The sequence below is a fragment of the Nesoenas mayeri genome (genome assembly GCF_963082525.1).
Source record: "Nesoenas mayeri genome assembly, chromosome: 1".
In the NCBI taxonomy this organism is placed as follows: Eukaryota; Metazoa; Chordata; class Aves; order Columbiformes; family Columbidae; genus Nesoenas; species Nesoenas mayeri.
This window is the reverse complement of record NC_137541.1, coordinates 15867926-15886274: the sequence shown is the minus strand read 5'-3', so window position 1 is coordinate 15886274 and position 18349 is coordinate 15867926. Positions and strand designations below refer to the sequence as shown.

At 38.3% G+C, this 18349-nt stretch overlaps 1 protein-coding gene across 2 annotated transcripts in view; it reads left to right on the top strand.

Annotated features, from left to right (window-relative positions):
• LOC308039213 (conserved oligomeric Golgi complex subunit 5-like) overlaps positions 1-13605 on the top strand; it is a 55370-nt gene extending 41765 nt beyond the window's left edge. The window contains exon 7 of one of the 2 annotated variants that reach the window (XM_080342339.1): positions 13343-13605. In XM_080342339.1, coding sequence (XP_080198465.1) covers positions 13343-13398 — 56 coding nt within the window. In that variant the 3' untranslated portion in view covers positions 13399-13605. Of the gene's footprint in view, positions 1-3556; positions 3886-13342 lie in introns of those variants that run through there. The other variant, XM_080342340.1, reaches the window with a different exon arrangement.
• Positions 13606-18349: the final 4744 nt, after the last annotated feature.

Below are 18349 nucleotides of genomic sequence, written 5' to 3'. Positions count from 1 at the left end.
TAATTTTCAAGGTGCAGAGTTAACTTAAGCATAGCAGCTTAGGTATGGAAAAATTACCTACTTATGTTATGAAATAAGAATTGTCTTATAAGATTCATTTGGTTTTGTGTAATTGTAAGTCATGGGTTATTTGTTCAGTAGTATTCCATGTTCAACTGTTGACCTTTTCAGCACTGGAAGTTCCTGTACTCATGAGGAAATGTGTAAGTTATGGAATGCCCTTTAGCAATTAATACAATTAATACTGAAATCTTGTAGTTTTGCTCATTGAGGTGATGTCAAAGAAGAATTACAGAATCAGTACTGAATATCACTCATATACAGAGAAGGTGTCCTTTTCATATTATAACAGTAAATTTGGTTTAGTGATGTAGTTAAATCATGATCCCGGTGCATTATTGCACAATTAATTAAGCATTTTAGTAAAGAAAAAAAGGAATATCAGTTATCTTCAGGAAGGAAGTATGACTGCTAAATTTAATAGCAATTTGAATAACATCAGTCTGACTGAAGCTTTTCTGCATGGAAGTGGTTTGTCCTCTAGTATAAGCATTCATGATGAATGATGCTCTATCTTGTAGCAGTTATTGGTAAAATTTTAAATAGTCACTGTAAATTTCAAGATGAAGTTTTTATTTTTCTATACAAATTGCAATATTCCTGTGAATTTAGTTTTTCCTTCATTAATGTTGTACTTTGAGTACTCTGAGAATTTGAGAGGTTCCTGCTTTTATAAAGTATCCTTAGAAGTAAGATGGCAATTGCTACTGGATTTCAGTGAGGGTTTTCATTATTATGGAAAGGCGTTTGGAGTTCTGACATCATATCTTCTGGTTTTTTTCAAACATAAAGAGAAAAAAGCCACCTGCTTGCATTGTTCTAGCTTGTGGAAGTGCCTGCAAGAACATTGATTCTGTGACTTGGGAAGCAGTTCAGCGCAGTGGTTGAAGGCTGCTGGAGCTGGAGTGCTGGCACTGTGTGGCTGTAGAATGAGGAAATAGTACCTCGTGTTTTCAAGCCCCAGGTGGTTGCTTACCTTGCTGTCATCAAAATATTTTGGATGTTGGAAGAAGTTTTCAGTGCTCTTCCCTGCTGCTGGGGTTGCTGCGTCGCCTGGCATCTCCAGGGCCTTGCTCGTGATGGTGCTGTGCTGGGTACACAGCAGAGCGACACCGACAGAAATGTTTAGTTAGCTTTCTGGCTGGCTTAGAACACTGAATTGGATTCACAGGCGGCTGAACTTAACGTGTAGCGTTTAAACGTCAGGATCTGGTTCTGTATACTCGGCGCTGTGGGCACTGTGTCTGGCAGAGTACACGGGATGGGCAGCAGCAGGAGCTGCACCGGCTACCCCCGTGCAACCTCCCGATGCAGTCGAATTGTGAATGTTAAACAAAACAAGAAACCAGGAAGATTTCCTTTAGAGTTGTTGATTCAACAGAGACCTTGGAGAGACTTTATTTCTAGTCATTTTAAAAAACAGGAAGGCAACATGAGTTTTTCTTGATTAGAACAAGGAATTCATGTGCTGTGCCTGGTAGTGAGTATTCTTCTACTTGAAATTAAGAAACAAAAGTCTTATGATCTTAATTGCCCTGTGAGTAAAGAGCAAACACAAAGTGAATAGATATCGCAACATAAACTGTGTCCTTTTTGTTTTGTTAAGATCGCTCACAGTGTAAGGGTTGAGTTTATACATTGAAGCCTCATTTGGAAGAGGCCACAAAAATGATCAGAGGGCTGGAACAGCTGTGGGGACAGACTGAGAGAGTTGGGGTTGTTCAGCCAGGGGAAGAGGAGGCACCAGGGAGACCTTATTGTGGCCTTTCAGTACTTAAAAGGGGCCTATGAGAAAGATGGGGACAGAGATTTTTAGCCGGGCCTCTTGCAGTAGGACAAGGGGTGATGGTTTTAAACTAAAAGAGGGGAGATTCAGGCTAGACAAGAGGAAGAAATATTTTATAATGAGGGTGGTGAAACAGTGGCCCAGGTTGCCCAGAGACATGGTAGGTGCCCCATCTCTGGAGACATCCCAGGCCAGGCTGGACGGGGCTCTGAGCAACCTGATCTGGTTGAACATGTCCCTGCTCATTGCAGGGGGTTGGACTAGATGAGCTTTGACGGTCCCTTCCAGCCCAAACCACTCTTTGATTCTATTATTCAGTTACCCCCTTGGCTCATTTGGTTTGGAAGCGCTATATAAAGTGTGTGAAAAGGATCCAGCAGGCTTACTGCCTTTAGAATCAAAGTTCAGTGACCATACACAGTAACTCTGCATATTTCCATATAGCTACGGTGACAGGAGCATATTTTGCCTTCTTCAGACAATAACATAAAGTCTATGGGCAGTAGTTAGATTCACTCCTGAGTTGTTAACGACTGCTCTAAGTAGTTAAAACCATCTGTCAGGCCCCCGTGTTCAGTTCAAACATAAGAAGACATTCACATCAGTCTGATAGTGGTGATATTCCTCACATTAAGTTACCAGAATCTGAAAAATTAAATGAAGTACCATGTGTTTTCTTGTCTGGTTTTTTTTTTTTAGTGGTAAAGTACTCTTTCATCCTCTCTTTGCCACCTTAGCCCTTGAGTAATTATTTTTACGAGGTTGTTTAAGGAAACTGATAGAAGATCTCTTTATGTAGTGCCATAAAAAGATCTGTGAGAGAAGTTTAAAAGTAATAAGCTATAATGATAAATGCATAATAGTAAGGAAACTGAACTAAGCCAGTCCAGTGTGCTGGATTCACCATTTCCTCTGCTAAAAAGAATATGATTGATGTGTATGTTAATTTAAATTCATATTTGTGTTGGTGTCATATTCAGTTTATTTTCTTTCTTCCCTCCTCTGTTGTTTGTGTGTGCTGGTTTCCATCATTTGTATCTGTAATATAGTTTATTCTTTGGGATTATTGATTATTGAATACTTGCTCATTTTTTGTTTTAAAAACATACATACTCTAGTTCTAGAGTCCAAAATAAGTATCTAAACTGTGTTTAAAATGCATACATATGAAGAACTAATTTTATCTATGAAGCTTTCAAATGTCATGGATTTTTTGCCTAAACCATAGTTTGAGGTTTTTTCTGTCTCCTAAAGTATTTTTAACCTCACTACATAATTGCTGTCTTTGAAATCACTTATTGTAGTACTAAAGCAAACCAGAGCTTGTTAGAAAAATGCTTTCATTTGCTGTTTTTTGGGGAAGGCTGAGAGCAAGCGTCAGTGGGATGTCTGAGGAAGAGAATACTGATTTGCTTTGTATGTGTCGATGCCTGGAAGTGGCTTTACAGTCATTAGCTTGAAGCCTAGGTTTTATTTTACTAATAAAATCTCAAGAAAATGAAAGTGGTTGGTGGAGACATTTTTGTTACACCAATGAATGATAAGCAAATAGGTGTTTATGGAGAAAAAACTTGCCATATTCTTCAGCAGACTTCACTGATGATTTACTTAAGAAATTAAAACGTATAGGTGGAATGAGTTGTAGCAATAGGAGCTGTAAAGTGTATTTGGAGTGGAAAAGAGGAAAAATGTTATTTGCATTATTTCCAGTACCTTTCAAAGTGAGAAGCTTCAATATTACTGGGTAGGCTGGCAAGTCTGCAAATTGATACCTACGGTTAGGAGCTCCTGGAGGAAATGTGGAAGACATAGCAACTGCTACAACCCATCAACCGGAAAACCGCGTGAGTTATTACTTACTGACTCTGCCTGTTACCACGCTGGCTTTCTAAAGGAGAAATTGCAGTTCTGATACAATAAAGGTCTTTTCTAGCCCTTGTTCTTTCCACAGTAGATACAGTGCCCAGTGAGAAATGGCTTCCCCTGAGAGACAACTGAATGTGGAGAACATTATTTCTCTTACTAATCAAGCAAATTAGTTTTCGTGTGAGAAAAGAATGGAAGGGAGAGCTTGCCCTTTGAAAGTGGTTACTCCTTTGAGCCTGCCACTGGTTAGTTTGGAAATGTTTTACTTTAAAGTTGTTTTACGTTGTGATACCTACTGTCCTGCTCTCACACGAGAAAGAAAAACTCAGCCAGATCTTCCTGTTCTCCCCCAGGGTAACATTTTTTTTTCCCCTACAGATTTTTCATTTATTCTTCAGAAACTTATTTTGTTCACTACCATCAAAAAATTCTAGTCATCTACCTGTTTATTGAGTTCGTGATAATACCCTGTTTAACACTCCCACTCCAAAAATCTTTAAGCCAGGATTATCACAATACGTACCTTGGTCTAGGGTAGAGTACCTCAAGGAGAATTTTCTAGGGGTGTTTCGGTACATCTATATGTAAGGACTGTATGGCTCTTTGGATGTCAGTTAAATGCAGACCTTGATGAATATTACAGCCTATGATAATAGCAAGTACTTAATACATTTTGTGAGAGTATAAAAAACCGCTCTCAGTAATCTTGAAGCCTGTAGGCAAAGCAGCTATTACTGTGTGCTTTGGAGCAATAAGGGTTGATATTAATCACAGAAACTTTACTTTGTATTCAGTACTCTTAATCTAGCACAATTTTACATGGAGAGTTAGAGATAATGGGGGTTAACACTTCAGCTAAGGATTTTAGCTGCCTGTGCAATGTCTGTGACCACAATACCTGCACATCTTGGATCTGCTTCGTAGTTTCTCTTCGCATCATTCTGTTCTGCAGGAAAACAATTTGGCTACATGCTAGAAGCCTAAGGTGGATCTGGAAGGTCCATCTGTATTTAATGAATCTGTCCAGTCTCTATAATACAAGACTAATTTCTCTTTTAAAAAAATGCAGGGAGTGTATAAATTTTCCACATTTATTCTCTTTTCAGGTCTTTAAGCACAGATTTTTTTTTTTTTATGTCTAACTAGACTTGACAAAGAAAGTTAAGCCAAGGCTATGCTTTGGAGTAATAATAAGCAAATTGAAGTTTGAGCGGAAAAATAGTTAATGTATCTAAATCTTTCTCTCAGGACATTGATTTTTTTTTTGTAAAGTCATGTATTGGCAAAGCCAGAATATAAATTATTTCTTGCACTAACCTGACTTCTGTCTGGATTGCTTTAAGGCCTCAACGGCATTGGAAGGGAGGAAGCAAAACAAACCCAAAGAACGTGCAAATAATTAATGAGATTTAAAAAATATATTGATGAAACACTATAGAACTCTCTACTTCATTGTCCAGCTTTTCAAAATTAAACAACCCCCCCATCTCTAAGGAAACAGGCCTTGCGGCATGCACAGAAGATTATTAAGCACAGGACAAAAATGTAGAACCACATTTGGAGAACATTTCATTTGGATTTTGACATCCAGGAGCTGTTGCTTCTAACGTTTGCAAGGAGGTTAAATTAAGTGTGAAGATATTTGCTAAACAAAACCCATAATCATATAGGATCTAACAGTTCTACAAATCAATATTATGAATAGAACAAACTGGATAAAGTGTTTTATGTATGCTACTTTGGATTGTGCCATGCTGGAAAACTTTATGCTTATATATTAGGTGCCTCATGTTTTGGTGCATTTCTCCTTCTCTTATCCTTCCCAGTATAACGTATTATCTATGTGCAAGTGTGACATGGCAGAAAGAAGAAAAGATATGTCTATTTAGGATGGGCCAGATGTGGAGCTGGTAGGATTAATTTTTGATGAGAACTGAAGAAGTCAGATGCGAGGACAGGGAAGTTGTGAGAATTGCTGCAAGGGTGACTGAGCTGCTCTTCAGAATTATAAATAAGGCTTTGCTCGTTTTCTTAATGATCTTTTGCTATAAGTAGACAGAGGATGCTGAATGTTGAATTTCATGGTTGCTTTAGTAGCAAGCTGCTAAGAGCTTGACTTGTAACCATTACTTTAAGTTTTGGGTTTTTTTTAAAAAGCTTTTCAGCAATATCACTACCTCTTCACTTTAGTGCCACAATAGGATTCCTTTGGGTACGGCTGCCACGTATGGCAATCTGCCGGTTAGCATCCTGTCATCAGCTGGGCACAGAATAGCCCTGAGTAGATTTGCACATCCGCAACACAAAGAAATGAGAATGGAAATGGGATCGATCCCAAAAATTTCGTAGACCAGCAGCTGCAGAGGGAACTGTGGACTGTAGAGAGTCCACATAAAATCGCTAATCTGTAATTTTAAATCTTTGTTTAAATCTGTGATTACGATGCAAAGTTTGTTTTCTCTTTCTGCTCTTGCCTGAAAGCATCTATGTTTTCAAAGTATGTTTTAAGATCGCTGAGAGCTGCAAGTCATAGATGCTGAACAAATTCACCAAATCACTAATCTTTTAAATTTTTTAGATTCTTTTTAGAAACACATCCAGCTGATAAAATTTAATATTCTGTTCTTGTGCAGCATCTTGGCAAATGCATCTGTCGGATGAATAAATAAATGGAAAGAAATGCAGTTTTAATTCTGGCAAAAAACTATTTTTATTGCTTGCTTGTAAAATTGGCAGCAGTATTCTACTCTGGGATAGTATTATTGGTTACTGACATGGTGGAATAATAGTAGTAGTTAGAAATAAATCTGAATTTATCTGAATTTTATAGCCTGGGCTTTTATTTATGATTTTTAAAAAATTCTAGCACCTGCAAAATAATGCAAGATGCTGGTTTCTCTTTTGGCAAATATTCCACATTCCCAGATTAATGTACAGCTTGTAATCTCCATTGATTGCTATTATCTAGCAAGTGCTTGCTGGATATCAAAGCAGCCTGACGCTGTGAGCAGGTCGCAGGTTGGGCCACCCTGTTCTTTGAGGCTCAGGAGAGCAGCGGCGCAGCTATTACTTTACCCTCTGGACAGAAAAATCTATTTCTTTTTTTCTTCTGCCTGCTGGCTCTTGGTTTCCTACAGAGTTAGTAAGTTAGTTATTTGCTTTGGTATTTGATATTTGAACTTTTAATGAGGAAATCCTGTTACGCTGCTTCTGGGAGGACAAAGTAGTATCCAAATAGTTTTAATTGCAGTACCCAGCTCTTTGCTCTTCAATTTTTCTGGTAAACATAGGGCTGCTGCAAGTGCGGACTGTGTCCAGCTCCCGAGGTCCTCTCAGCACTGCCCCAGACCCTTGGCCCAGCATGAGGACTCGGGTGCTGGCACAGCTGGAACCAGGCGCTCTGGGTTGCTCTTGAAGAAATCCGTGCTTGCTCAACTTGGTTAAAACTCATGTCGTTGCTGCCACTGACAGGCAGTGCTCACCCTCAGCCCATCCTGCTTGGCTGAACAGTGCGGACAAAGGAGTTATGCTATAACTCCTATAACTATGATACGTAGACCATATTTGTATTTTGTATGACTGCATGTAAAGAACTCAATCTTAGTTGTAAAATTGACTTTAATTCTCTAGAAGTGGTGTGAATGGCACTCTTTCTGGCAACAGAAACGCTATAATTGTTTCTGTAGAAACAGATGTCATTTAATCAGTTGGTCTGATGCTGTGGCCTTTGTAGCAACTGTAGCCTGAGAAATTGATGTCTAACAGTTTTTTTCCTCTTATGGTCTTTAATTGTGACAAAAGCTTTAATGTCTTTGCACACTTTGGAACAGAGTTCCAAAGTTGTTCTATGACAGCAGTGAATTGTCTTGCTTTGATTGCTTTATTACATCTCTTAAGTGCCCACTTAACAGGAATTAGCATACGTCCTTCAGATTTTTCTGTCAGAGTTGACATTACAAATAATTACAAACAGTAAACTGTTTGTTTCATGCTTCTAATTGATTTGTGGAAGTCTTGATCCTGGTCTTCCAGCATCCAAGAATCAATGAATAAATCTTTTGCTCATGAAAATTGTTTTCTGGTGACTTATGTGTTTAACACTGCAGTATGATTTCATTAAGGGAAATTTCATTATATATTTAGAGAAAGAAAAAGCAAGCTCAGACAAGAAGGTAGGTATCCTACTGTCAACCAAATATTAACAAAGAAAAGACTATTCCATTCAAAGAATTAAAACATCTGCAAGTAATTCTGCTCATAGCATTTTGGAATAGATGCTGATCATTTTGGATTCTTCAGCAGGTTTTGGGAATGGTAGAATTTTTGGTGCTGACACTTTTTAAATTGGTGAACTCTAATGTAAATGTTTCTTTAAGGACCTTATCGCCAGATGCAGTCTCTGCAGAGGTGTCGCATGTGGGAGGAGGATAGTAGAGCAGTTTTGAGGTCAAGAGAGCCCCTGTCTGAACTGGGGGAAGGGCTGAGCACCCATGAGTGCAGCAGAAGGCACAGGCAAACGGGCTGTTCTAGCTGGTGCTGGAGGGGGGTGAAAAGCTGAACCCCTTAATAGTTCTGGTCCGTGTGCAGGAGATGGACAGCACGGAGCTGCATCACAGCTCTGCTCATTTTCATTTTCACAGTTCTTGCTGGCTGATAAATGTCTACCATTACCCAACTTAATGTAATGAACCAGAAAAAAGAACCAAAACCCACTTCCCTTCTACAGTTTGCTAAAATACCCAATCATGCTTTCTCCAAAGTGGCATCTTACTTCCAAAAAGATACCAAGAATGCTGAATTTGACATAATGTGCCCTCAGCCCAGAGGCTTTCCAAAACGAGCTTTTCACCAAGGATGGGTCTGCTGCAATGGCAATGGAAAAATCAGTTCAAGCCATGGTTTGAATGGACATTTTGACCCTGATTTTATTTCACAATAGAGTTTATTCCTCCCCTCCCCAATTCCAATTTCCAATTAACAAAGTTTTTCTTTTGGCATTACTTCTGCTTAAATATATCAGAAGAAGGATCATGATATGTGTGGGGGTTGGGAAGGAGCAAAGACAAACACAGATCTATTTACAGTACTAGGATCAATCCCTGCTGAAATTTAGATTTTTGTACAAATGAAAGGATAGTATGTTTTCATGTTTTCTCTTACATTTTTAATCTGAAAAATTAATTTCAAATAAAGAGGGGCTCTCATGATATGAGATTTTCATTTGTGCAATCAAACCACCTCTTAAAAAAATAGAGATATGTAGTTGAAGGTGTAAGGAAGTTCTTTTCTTCACCTTCCCTCACTTTGGAAGACTTCATAACTCTCCAGTGAAGTTGGTTGTACTCATGGGCAGAAGTAAGTCAAAAGAAAAAAAAACTCAGGGAAAAATTAATTAATGGGCTGGGAATGGAGGAAGCATTGGACAAAATCCCACGGCAGTTTGAGTTAAGAGAAAAAGAATTATGCTTCTGTTATAATGCTGTTCACAGGACTTGGGTTTTAACTTTGGTTTAAATGTAAACTTGTTACCTGGATAAGTTACTCAGTGTTGAACTTCCCTTTATAATAATGCTTAAAACAGTAGCCAAAAATGCTGTGAGATCTGAAGAGGAACTGTAGGCAAGTGCCATCTACTAAAAGTAATCGAAGAAATATAGTCTGTAATTTTTGAGCAATTTCACAAACTACAACCTTGCATGATGAATGAAAAGCAGTAGGGGAAAGGATTTCACTTTCAGGCTTCATGCATCAATACGATTTTTTAAATATCACGAGAAAGCACTGTAGCAGTTGCATCTGAATGTGGTGCTTTCCTTTCCTTAACTGTTTAGAAGATGAGCATGAATGGCTGTGTAAATATTGATAGCTTTAAAGACTCGAGGAATAATTACTGTGAAAACTAGATTTTGGATAGACTCAAATACTGCAAATCCAAGACAAGATTTTTAATGGAATATCCTATAAGTAGTCTTAAGTAATTCTCCCGTAATAATAATGAAATATACAAGTCTGCCCCTCACCTTTGGAATGGCAAAAATAGCAGCAAGGAGGAAATTTCCATTACTCGAAGCCAATTGCACCAATTGCAATGATTTGAAAAAATTACCAATGCATGAAACTCACAGAAAATTTATCTTTCATTATTTATGAAATATGAACTTGTTTGATTTGTAGACTGTCCTTTATGTTTTCCTACAGAAGGCCACTTTATTCACACTTGAAGAGGAAAACCTCTGAGTGTAAATCATTCTGTGTAGTTGTGCATTGGTTTAAAATTAACTGAACAAATTATATTTTTCTCTAGTTCTTTTTAGACTTTTATTACTTGATCTCATGTTCAAATAGGCATGAGCGAAGAAATGGTGTTGAAGTCACACTCTCCTAATCTAGATATGATCTTTGAGGCATCAAAAAATGTGAATTGTTGCACTAACACCCATAATTATTAGAATGAATTCTCTGCTGTCTGCCTTAAGCTGATGCTTTCATCGTTTAGCATGGTAATATAAGAGATGAAATTATAATTCTGCCATTGTGATATACAAAATAGCTACTTGTACTTTGGTACTATAGATATAGTACCAAAGCAAACACATCTATCTGTGGTGAAATCTTAAGCACAATGTCAGCTTTCTAGTAAAATGCTAAGTATTACAGATAGTTCTCATATTGGTGAGTGTAAAACCTTTGAATAAATCAGATCTATGGATGGTAGGGTTTTCTGTATATGTATTTAAAGTTTCTGTTACACTGCTGCACCACACTTCCATTCCAGTTACAATAGTTATGCATTGAGTTTTGTGTAGATTGATCTGGTTCTCAGGCTGAACATATCAGGCTGGATTTGGAACCAATTAGAGCATTTTTAAGTCTGGAGAAGTTTATTTTTAGTCTCGAAGGGAGTTCAATAGGCAAAGATATCTTACAGTTTCTACTTTGTGTTTATTATAACTGTATTTCTACTTGGACAAATCCTTCTTCCCTTCATTTGTGGATGGATTAAATAAATTGGCAGCTTGCATAGATACAAGCAGAGCACAAAGAAAAGGCAGTTCTGTCTTGGAATGTTATGCTGCAGCCCTTTCACCCCCCCGTGAATGGTGGTGAATGAGACTTTCTTCATATGTCTTTTTGATCTGAAGCTTTATTTATAAAGTAATTGTCTACTGTGCTATAGCAGCACAGAAATCAGGGTTATGAGGTTGATGCAGAAAGATAGCAGATGGAAAAATAGACTGATATACATACATGTAGAAGGAGAATAGTTGTGCTGCTCAGTTTCCCTGGATAAATGATCCCACTTGAGAAGACACGAGTGCAGTGATCCCATTCCTAGGGAAGTTCTCTGAATTCTTGCTCAGAAAATAACAAGTCATTGAACTCCTGAAGTTTCCAGGCTTGAGCTTCTGTTTCTAGCCCCAGTTTCAGACCTGAAAGTCTGAGCTGTGAAAGTTTTGGCTCATCAGATTCACAAATTCTCAAGTGTTACTTATTTAAAGCAGGTTGAGGTAGTTGCACCACGTATTATGTAATCTTGTAGTCAAAAAGATTCCCCCCCTCAAGGTAGTCTAAAGAGAAGAAGCTGGTTTATGTCACTGTGTTCTAATACATAACAAGTGACCTACTTTTGTACTTTCTATACGGGAACACAAAGAACAATACCATATTTGTGTACTTCAATATCTTCCTACTGTCCTTTATTTAGTTTTCTCTTTCCTCTTTTGTGTTCTATGCCCAAAAATGAGAGGGTCGGTGAAATAAGGCAATAATATTTTTATTTAACCAATGTACAACTGTTCATAAATTTCTATATAATATGATCCCAAGTGCTCACTTTCACATTTATTTGAAAAGAAAATGGATTTTTTCACATCTATGTCTTAACATATATCTCTGTATTTGTCTGAATTTTAGGTTTTTGGTAGACATCTCATACAAATTTACTTAATTTGACTTGTAAGAAAAAGGAGTCTTTATATTTAATTTTTAGGGCTTTTTTCTTGGCAAGGGAGGAACTTGACTCTTGCATAATTGTGAAAAAAAAATTATACATACAAAATGCTGTTAAATGTATAGCTTAAATTAGACTTTTCCCCTTGAACTGACCTTTTCTACTTTATAATAAAGCATGTGATTGTAACAAAGTCAGATAGCAGAAAATTTTCAAGCAGGGATGTTTCTGAGATTCATGGCATCTGCTGAATTGGTGTTTATGAAGCACTTTGAGATGCTCAGATGAATGAGGCTATATTAGTGTATGTGTTGGATGGCACCGTTGGAAGGAGCGGCATATCTAAATAAATGCAACTTGGACTTGTATAAATTTAGCTATATACAAACCCTCCTAAGTAAAGTAGCCCATGAAAGGCAAAACATAAGCATTAAATTCCTTGGATGTCTTTTATTGGGGAAGCAGGATTGATAAAGGCACAATATGTTGCAGGCTTTATTTCACAGCTCTGCCAACACGAGTCCAATCTGAGCTGGAGCGCAGCTGCTATTCCTGCCAGTCCTTCTGACGGAGCTTGATCAGCTTGCTTTGTTTTTCTGTATTCTCTTAAAACGAAAACTGTTTAATGACCATTGCTAATGAATTTGTGATGTCCTGTTTGGGGGCTTCTCTTTACAGAGTGCTTCCCTGCAGCATTAAAATATTCTTTACTGACACAGTATAGGGCAAGGTAGTGAGGAAAAATAGATGTGAAGTTGGAGATGGATTGTGATGGATAGAAATACATAGAGAAAACTAGATGTTCTTACAACAATTGTGCTATTCTTTTTATCCTTGTAACACAGTTACTCCTCCTCCGCCCCCCACACAACAGATTTGTAATGAAAGAATAGAATCTTGCAGGCTGCAACTCCCAGAGGTAAAACCCACAGTACTAGACTTCCATCTGTATAGCTTATTTTATTTCAGAGAGATTACATGTCGTTTTCCTGGGTTAAATTAGTCTGAAATACTGTCTTTGCAAGTTCATTAAAATTATCCCATAATTAGCATGTACTGTAATTTTTGAACTTTTCGTTCAGTTTCTCGGTGATGGTGCTTGCTGTTTACCTGGTCATCATCCTTTCTGCTGCATCCTCATATTTGTTGTGCTCTTGCCTTTCCACTTGCCCTCACAGCCAGAAGTGTTACTCCCAATCCAGTCTCTGTAGCAGTCTCTCTCTCTCTCTTCCCTCCCACCCCCATAATAAAATACCGGAGTGAAAAAGATGTCACCTGTGTTGGTTACATGTAATTAGAGCAGGGAAGGGAATCCTCTTTGTTGAATGATATATTTTTATATAATTTAAGAAGATTATTTTGCCAGAATACTTGTCTGTAACGTTCACATTTACCAAACATAGCCCTTACTGATTAGTAAAGGGTTTTATCTGCTCGGAGAAACCTGAGTTTGAAATAAAGCTATGCATGTAAAATTTAAAAATAACCCAACAAGTTGCTGGGGAAGGGGGCGGTGCTGGATTTCGTTTTTACTCTTCGACTAGCGTGTTAATATGTACTGAATCAATACTTTGGATCAATATACATGTATTCAATAGTTTCTTAGGAGCAGTTAGACATACATAGGAGGCCTAACCCTGATGAGACCTGTGCATGTGAATCGTTTAATAACCTTCAAGCCCACCAGGGTGAGTCCATCCACAGAGCCCAGTGTGGGACTGGGACAGACTGGTGAGAACGGGGCTTGCCCGCCGCAGAGCCAGCCCTGCATCGTCGCTCCGCACACTGGGAATGCTCCAGCGCTCACGGACTTCTGCTCTTCACTGGCCTGTAAGACTGTATAGCATTAGCCTTCTCCTTTTCCCAAAACATGAGAAAATAGATGAATTAGATATATAAATTACTATGAATATACTGGGGAGCCACTTAAGCTACTTTTGTGAAGGGCAGTGTTTGAACACTTGAAAAAGACTGATTGTAAGTATTATGTGAATAATCTGGATTTGTCTAATTGCCCTCAAAAAGCTTCTTTACTTTTTCCACATGGAATTTACTGAAGGTATTTGTTTCAATACCAAGTAATCACAGAACCACAGAATGTCAGGGATTGGAAGGGACCTCAAAAGATCATCCAGTCCAATCCCCCTGCCGGAGCAGGAACACCCAGATGAGGTTACACAGGAATGTGTCCAGGCAGGTTTGAATGTCTCCAGAGAAGGAGACTCCACAACCTACCTGAGCAGCCTTTTCCAGTGCTCTGTCACCCTCACTGAGAAGTTGTTTCTTCTCATATTTAAGTGGAACCTCCTGTGTTCCAGTTTGTGCCCATTGCCCCTTGTCCTATCATTGGTTGTCACCAAGAAGAGCCTGGCTCCATTCTCGTGACACTCACCCTTTACATATTTATAAACATTAATAAGGTCACTCCTCAGTCTCCTCTTCTCCAAGTTAAAGTGACCCAGCTCTCTCAGCCCCTTTGTCTTCTTAAGTTGGTTACTTTGCTCAACTCCATTCTCTTCAGAATTTGCATTTCAGCTTTGAAATTTTTGAGTGATTTTGCCAGTACTAATTTATGTATTCGCTTATTTATATGTTCTGTGCATGTGTTAATTAGTTACTGAGTAAATGGAAATAAATATAGTAGAATAAATAGAGCAAATATAGTAATTGCTGAATAAGATGGTAGAAAGTTGATGCCAGTATGAACCAAAACTTTACAGGGTTCTGTAAATTATTGCTTTATTGTGGAGCTTCACAAACACAGTGGATTAAAGATTGGCTTCTGTGTCTGGTTAACTGATATACATTGTTCTCCTGTGATTATTTTTCTCCTTGCATCTCTGCCATGCACGAGTACTTGTTCCTTGTGTAGGTGCTGGTGCACGTAAGTCCGGAGGAGTGAGGGACTGACCCAAGGGGCTGACAGAATCACAGAATGGTTGGGGTTGGAAGGGACCTCTGGAGATCATCTAGTCCAGCTGACCCAAGGCTCTGACCCAAGGGACTGGCCCAAGGCTCTGACCTGGCTGCTGGCCCTTGGGGTCCCGTTCAGCAGGACCGTTGTGCGGATGCGGAGGAGGGGAGGAGACAATGTGGCTGAGAGATGGGGAGGGAGGGAGGGAGGGAGCCACAAGTTCAGATAGTTAGCACAAATCGATGTGAAACTGCATCACAAGATACCTGGGTCTGGTGCCAGATCTCAGTATCTTCCCTTTCTTAAAATCTGTAGTATGGTCATATAACATACAAGTGAGTGTCTGAATCATTACTGCTTCCCTTCTCCCTTAGAGGTCTCTGAACACTCGGTAAATTCCAGTGGAGCGGGAGAAAGCTGACCTTATGGCACGACTCAGGAGGGGTAAATGCAATGACTCATAACCTGGGTCAGTTTAGCATTTGCCTTTGACAGAATAGTTTCTGACTAATGATGTGGGACATAACAAGTAAAAGAGGCAATCATAATTCTAATCAATACTCCTGAAAATAATTTTTGCCAATTAATTTTTGCTTTATCTTTATTGTCATAGCATTCTTTTAACATCGCACATAGGTATGGGGTAACCTGTGTGTTGTGGATTGAGATTGCTGTGGTTTATGTTATGGTTTTAAATACTTTTTCTAAATGGGAATGAGAAAATTAAGTAATGAATTTTGCATAGACTCTGAGACAAGCATTGAACACAGCTGTTTTGCTAACAAAGCTTGCAGGATCCTTTTACCACCCTTTGTCACTTAATTTCTGCAACTACAAGTGGAAAGAGTTTAATAAAAGGTAATAAACTATCTTTTTTTTTTTTAATGTAAGATTACAAGTCTGATAAAGCTTAAACTTATTAACACTATTGAGTTCTGTAGGCCTTTTAATAACTTTAAGGAAAAAATCAAGTAAATTCTAAAACCAATCAAACCCTTAGTAACTAATAAGATAGAATCAATGGCAGAGCAGCTTTGGCTTGAAAAAGAATGGTTTCATCTTTGTCTTCTTTCGTAGAATTTTTTCCATCTTAAGTTCTGAAGACTTCTTAAGCCTTCCAACCATTTCCATCTTTGAGCTGGAAGTCTTTTGTGTGCATAGTATGTTAAATAACTTTTGTTTTGTTTTTAACACCTCTAATTTTTATTGTAATTTTCCTTGTAATGTATTTTTTAAACTCTTATGTAATTCTTCATTAGCTTTTATTTCAGCACAAAATATCCCCTGTCTGTCAGAAGCTGACTTATGATTCCATTCTTCATCCATCCACCGAGCACCTATTGTTACTTTTTTGAATTTATAATTACATCTTAATTTCATAAAACAGTAGAAGTGTAGTATGTCTCATATAAGTATTAATGCTATTTTAAAAATTCACAGGATGGGAGAAGAATGAGAAAGAGTGGCAGTTTGTATAGTTGCAGGGTTGGGGTGTAAGGGACTCATGGGGATGAATTCTGCTGCGTGAGCAGCAGCAGCGAATTAGGGCAAAGCATCAGGCATAGTTCTCTTCTATTTTGTTCCTTGATCAATATGCGGGTGCCTCTTGGTCGTATTGATCTTTTCTGCTTATTTAATGTGCTTTCATTTTATGAGACCTGTACAATCATTAAATGGGGTAGTTTGAATTATTTTCATTTGCTGTGACATTGTTTTTAACATACCGGGGTCATTTACTGGATGTCTGTACTATTAGCTGCCATTAAGATAAAAATAGCTCATCTACAAAACCAGGTAACTGTCTGTAGCCAAGTGTCTCAGGTTAAACGATCTGCCCTATTTGAGGAACTTGCACAGATTCAGTGTCTCTACTTCAAAATGTCGGGTATTGTCCATTAGTTTGTTTTGTTATATTTCATTTAAATGTGGTTTTTTTGGTTGTTTTTTTTTTTACTCTGAAAACCGGGGAAGTACTAATTCACAGCAGAACAATTTGATTGCAGTGTGAGCAGTGCTGAAGATGGGTTTGCTTAGAACAGACTTTTGCTGAGCAGCAGCCCATGCGCTGCCGTGTGGCAGCATCATTCTTAATTCTCAGCTTGCTGTCTGCCTGGCGGTGCGTGCTCCGGGGACTAGCTGGAAATCAAAATAGATGGTGCGTGCTCCGCTGTTGTGCTCTCGCAGTGCGGAGGTGCCCGGGTAGCTTTGCTCTCATCTGCACTAGAAAGGTTTTGCTGGTGTGGCTCTTCCAGAGAATTCTTCCAGCATACGTGTAGTGGTGCAAATGTGTTTTTGCCAGTGCAGACTGTTTAGTCCTGAGTGACGTGGGATAAACTACATCAGCAAAAGCACTTTTCTACACTTTTTACTAGTATAAAAATACTGTGGACCTTTTACTTCATTAACATGATACTGCACTGGGAGAAGTTTGTAATCTAGAGCTGGATTTAATAGAACTCTTTTAGTAAAGAATAGAACATAGAATCAACTGTGTTACACTTAGTAAGCAAAGCTAGTGAAAAATACTGCATGAGTCATAATGAGAACTGTATTTTTTTCTATCCCCCTTTTTTGTCCTCAAAACAATTTGATGGGGCTGGTTTAACAGATGGGCAGAAAACCTTTCAGCGTGTGTTGGAAAACTGTTCCCAAATGAAGAACAGTTTTCTTAAGTCATCTGCACTCTTTTTTTCTTTGTTCAACATTGACTGAACTAGTCAAAACATTTTAAGTATATTAAGCAATAACATATTAAGCAAGTCTATAAAATAATTAAATTGAAACTAGAAGCTAAGAGTTCTTAGAAATATTTACATTAATATTTGACTCAGTATAAATTTTCTGATAACTACTTTTAAATCTTCTAGGAACCTTGTGCTGAAGATAAAGAAAATCTTTCTCAGGGTTGGTATGCTGTTTCATACTGAAAATATTTAGGATTGTCTGCTAAATTTATTTCTGAATCCAAAATGAGCTGTGCTTTCACTTTCCTGTAAGTGCTCAGATATTATGAGACAGAGAGTCATAAGGTTTATGGCTGTCCTTCCAAGAGACATTTCGTACAGTTATTAAGGTGTCACAACACACTTTGTTTTTCACAGACTTTATTTCAGTTCATTTTCCTCTCCAGCAATTGCACAGCAATGCTGTGCCTGAATTCAGGTGGAGGTTTTTAATGGTTCTTCCTTATCTGTTTTGGTCCTGATCACAGCTATTACGAACTGCGAAGGTCTGCCCTCTGCGTGTTCCTTGGGAAGATCCAGCTTCTTAAAATTTATGTAAGGTTAATAGTCTGCATAATTTTTCAGAGTATGAGCAAGTACTTGGCAGCAGGTGCCAGAAAGCTGTGGCAGATTTATGTTGTGCTCTGTAGTCTCAAAATGGGTTCAAAGGACACTGCTGATAACAGGTGACTAATAATACACCATGAAATAACTCTTCTGTGGTGGAGATGAGTCAGGTAGTTATCAATTTCTAAACACATTTGCAAAGCAAAATCCATCTAACAAGAGAGATTTGGACTTTTTTTTTGGATTTGTGATTTTCTGTAATCCTGCTGAAACGTGTATGTAATTTTTTGGGATCTTTTTTCGTGTCCACACTGTGAAAAGCGGTGGCAGAATCCTGTGACTTCTTGTTCTTCCAGTGTCCAGTAATTCTCAAGCCCTTGCCGTGTCTCCAGTATGTTTTCCCTTACATAAGAAAAATCTCTGGCCTGCAGTTTTTTTACCGTTAAGATGCTTTCTCTCTCAGCTCTGCCTGCAGGCTCTCC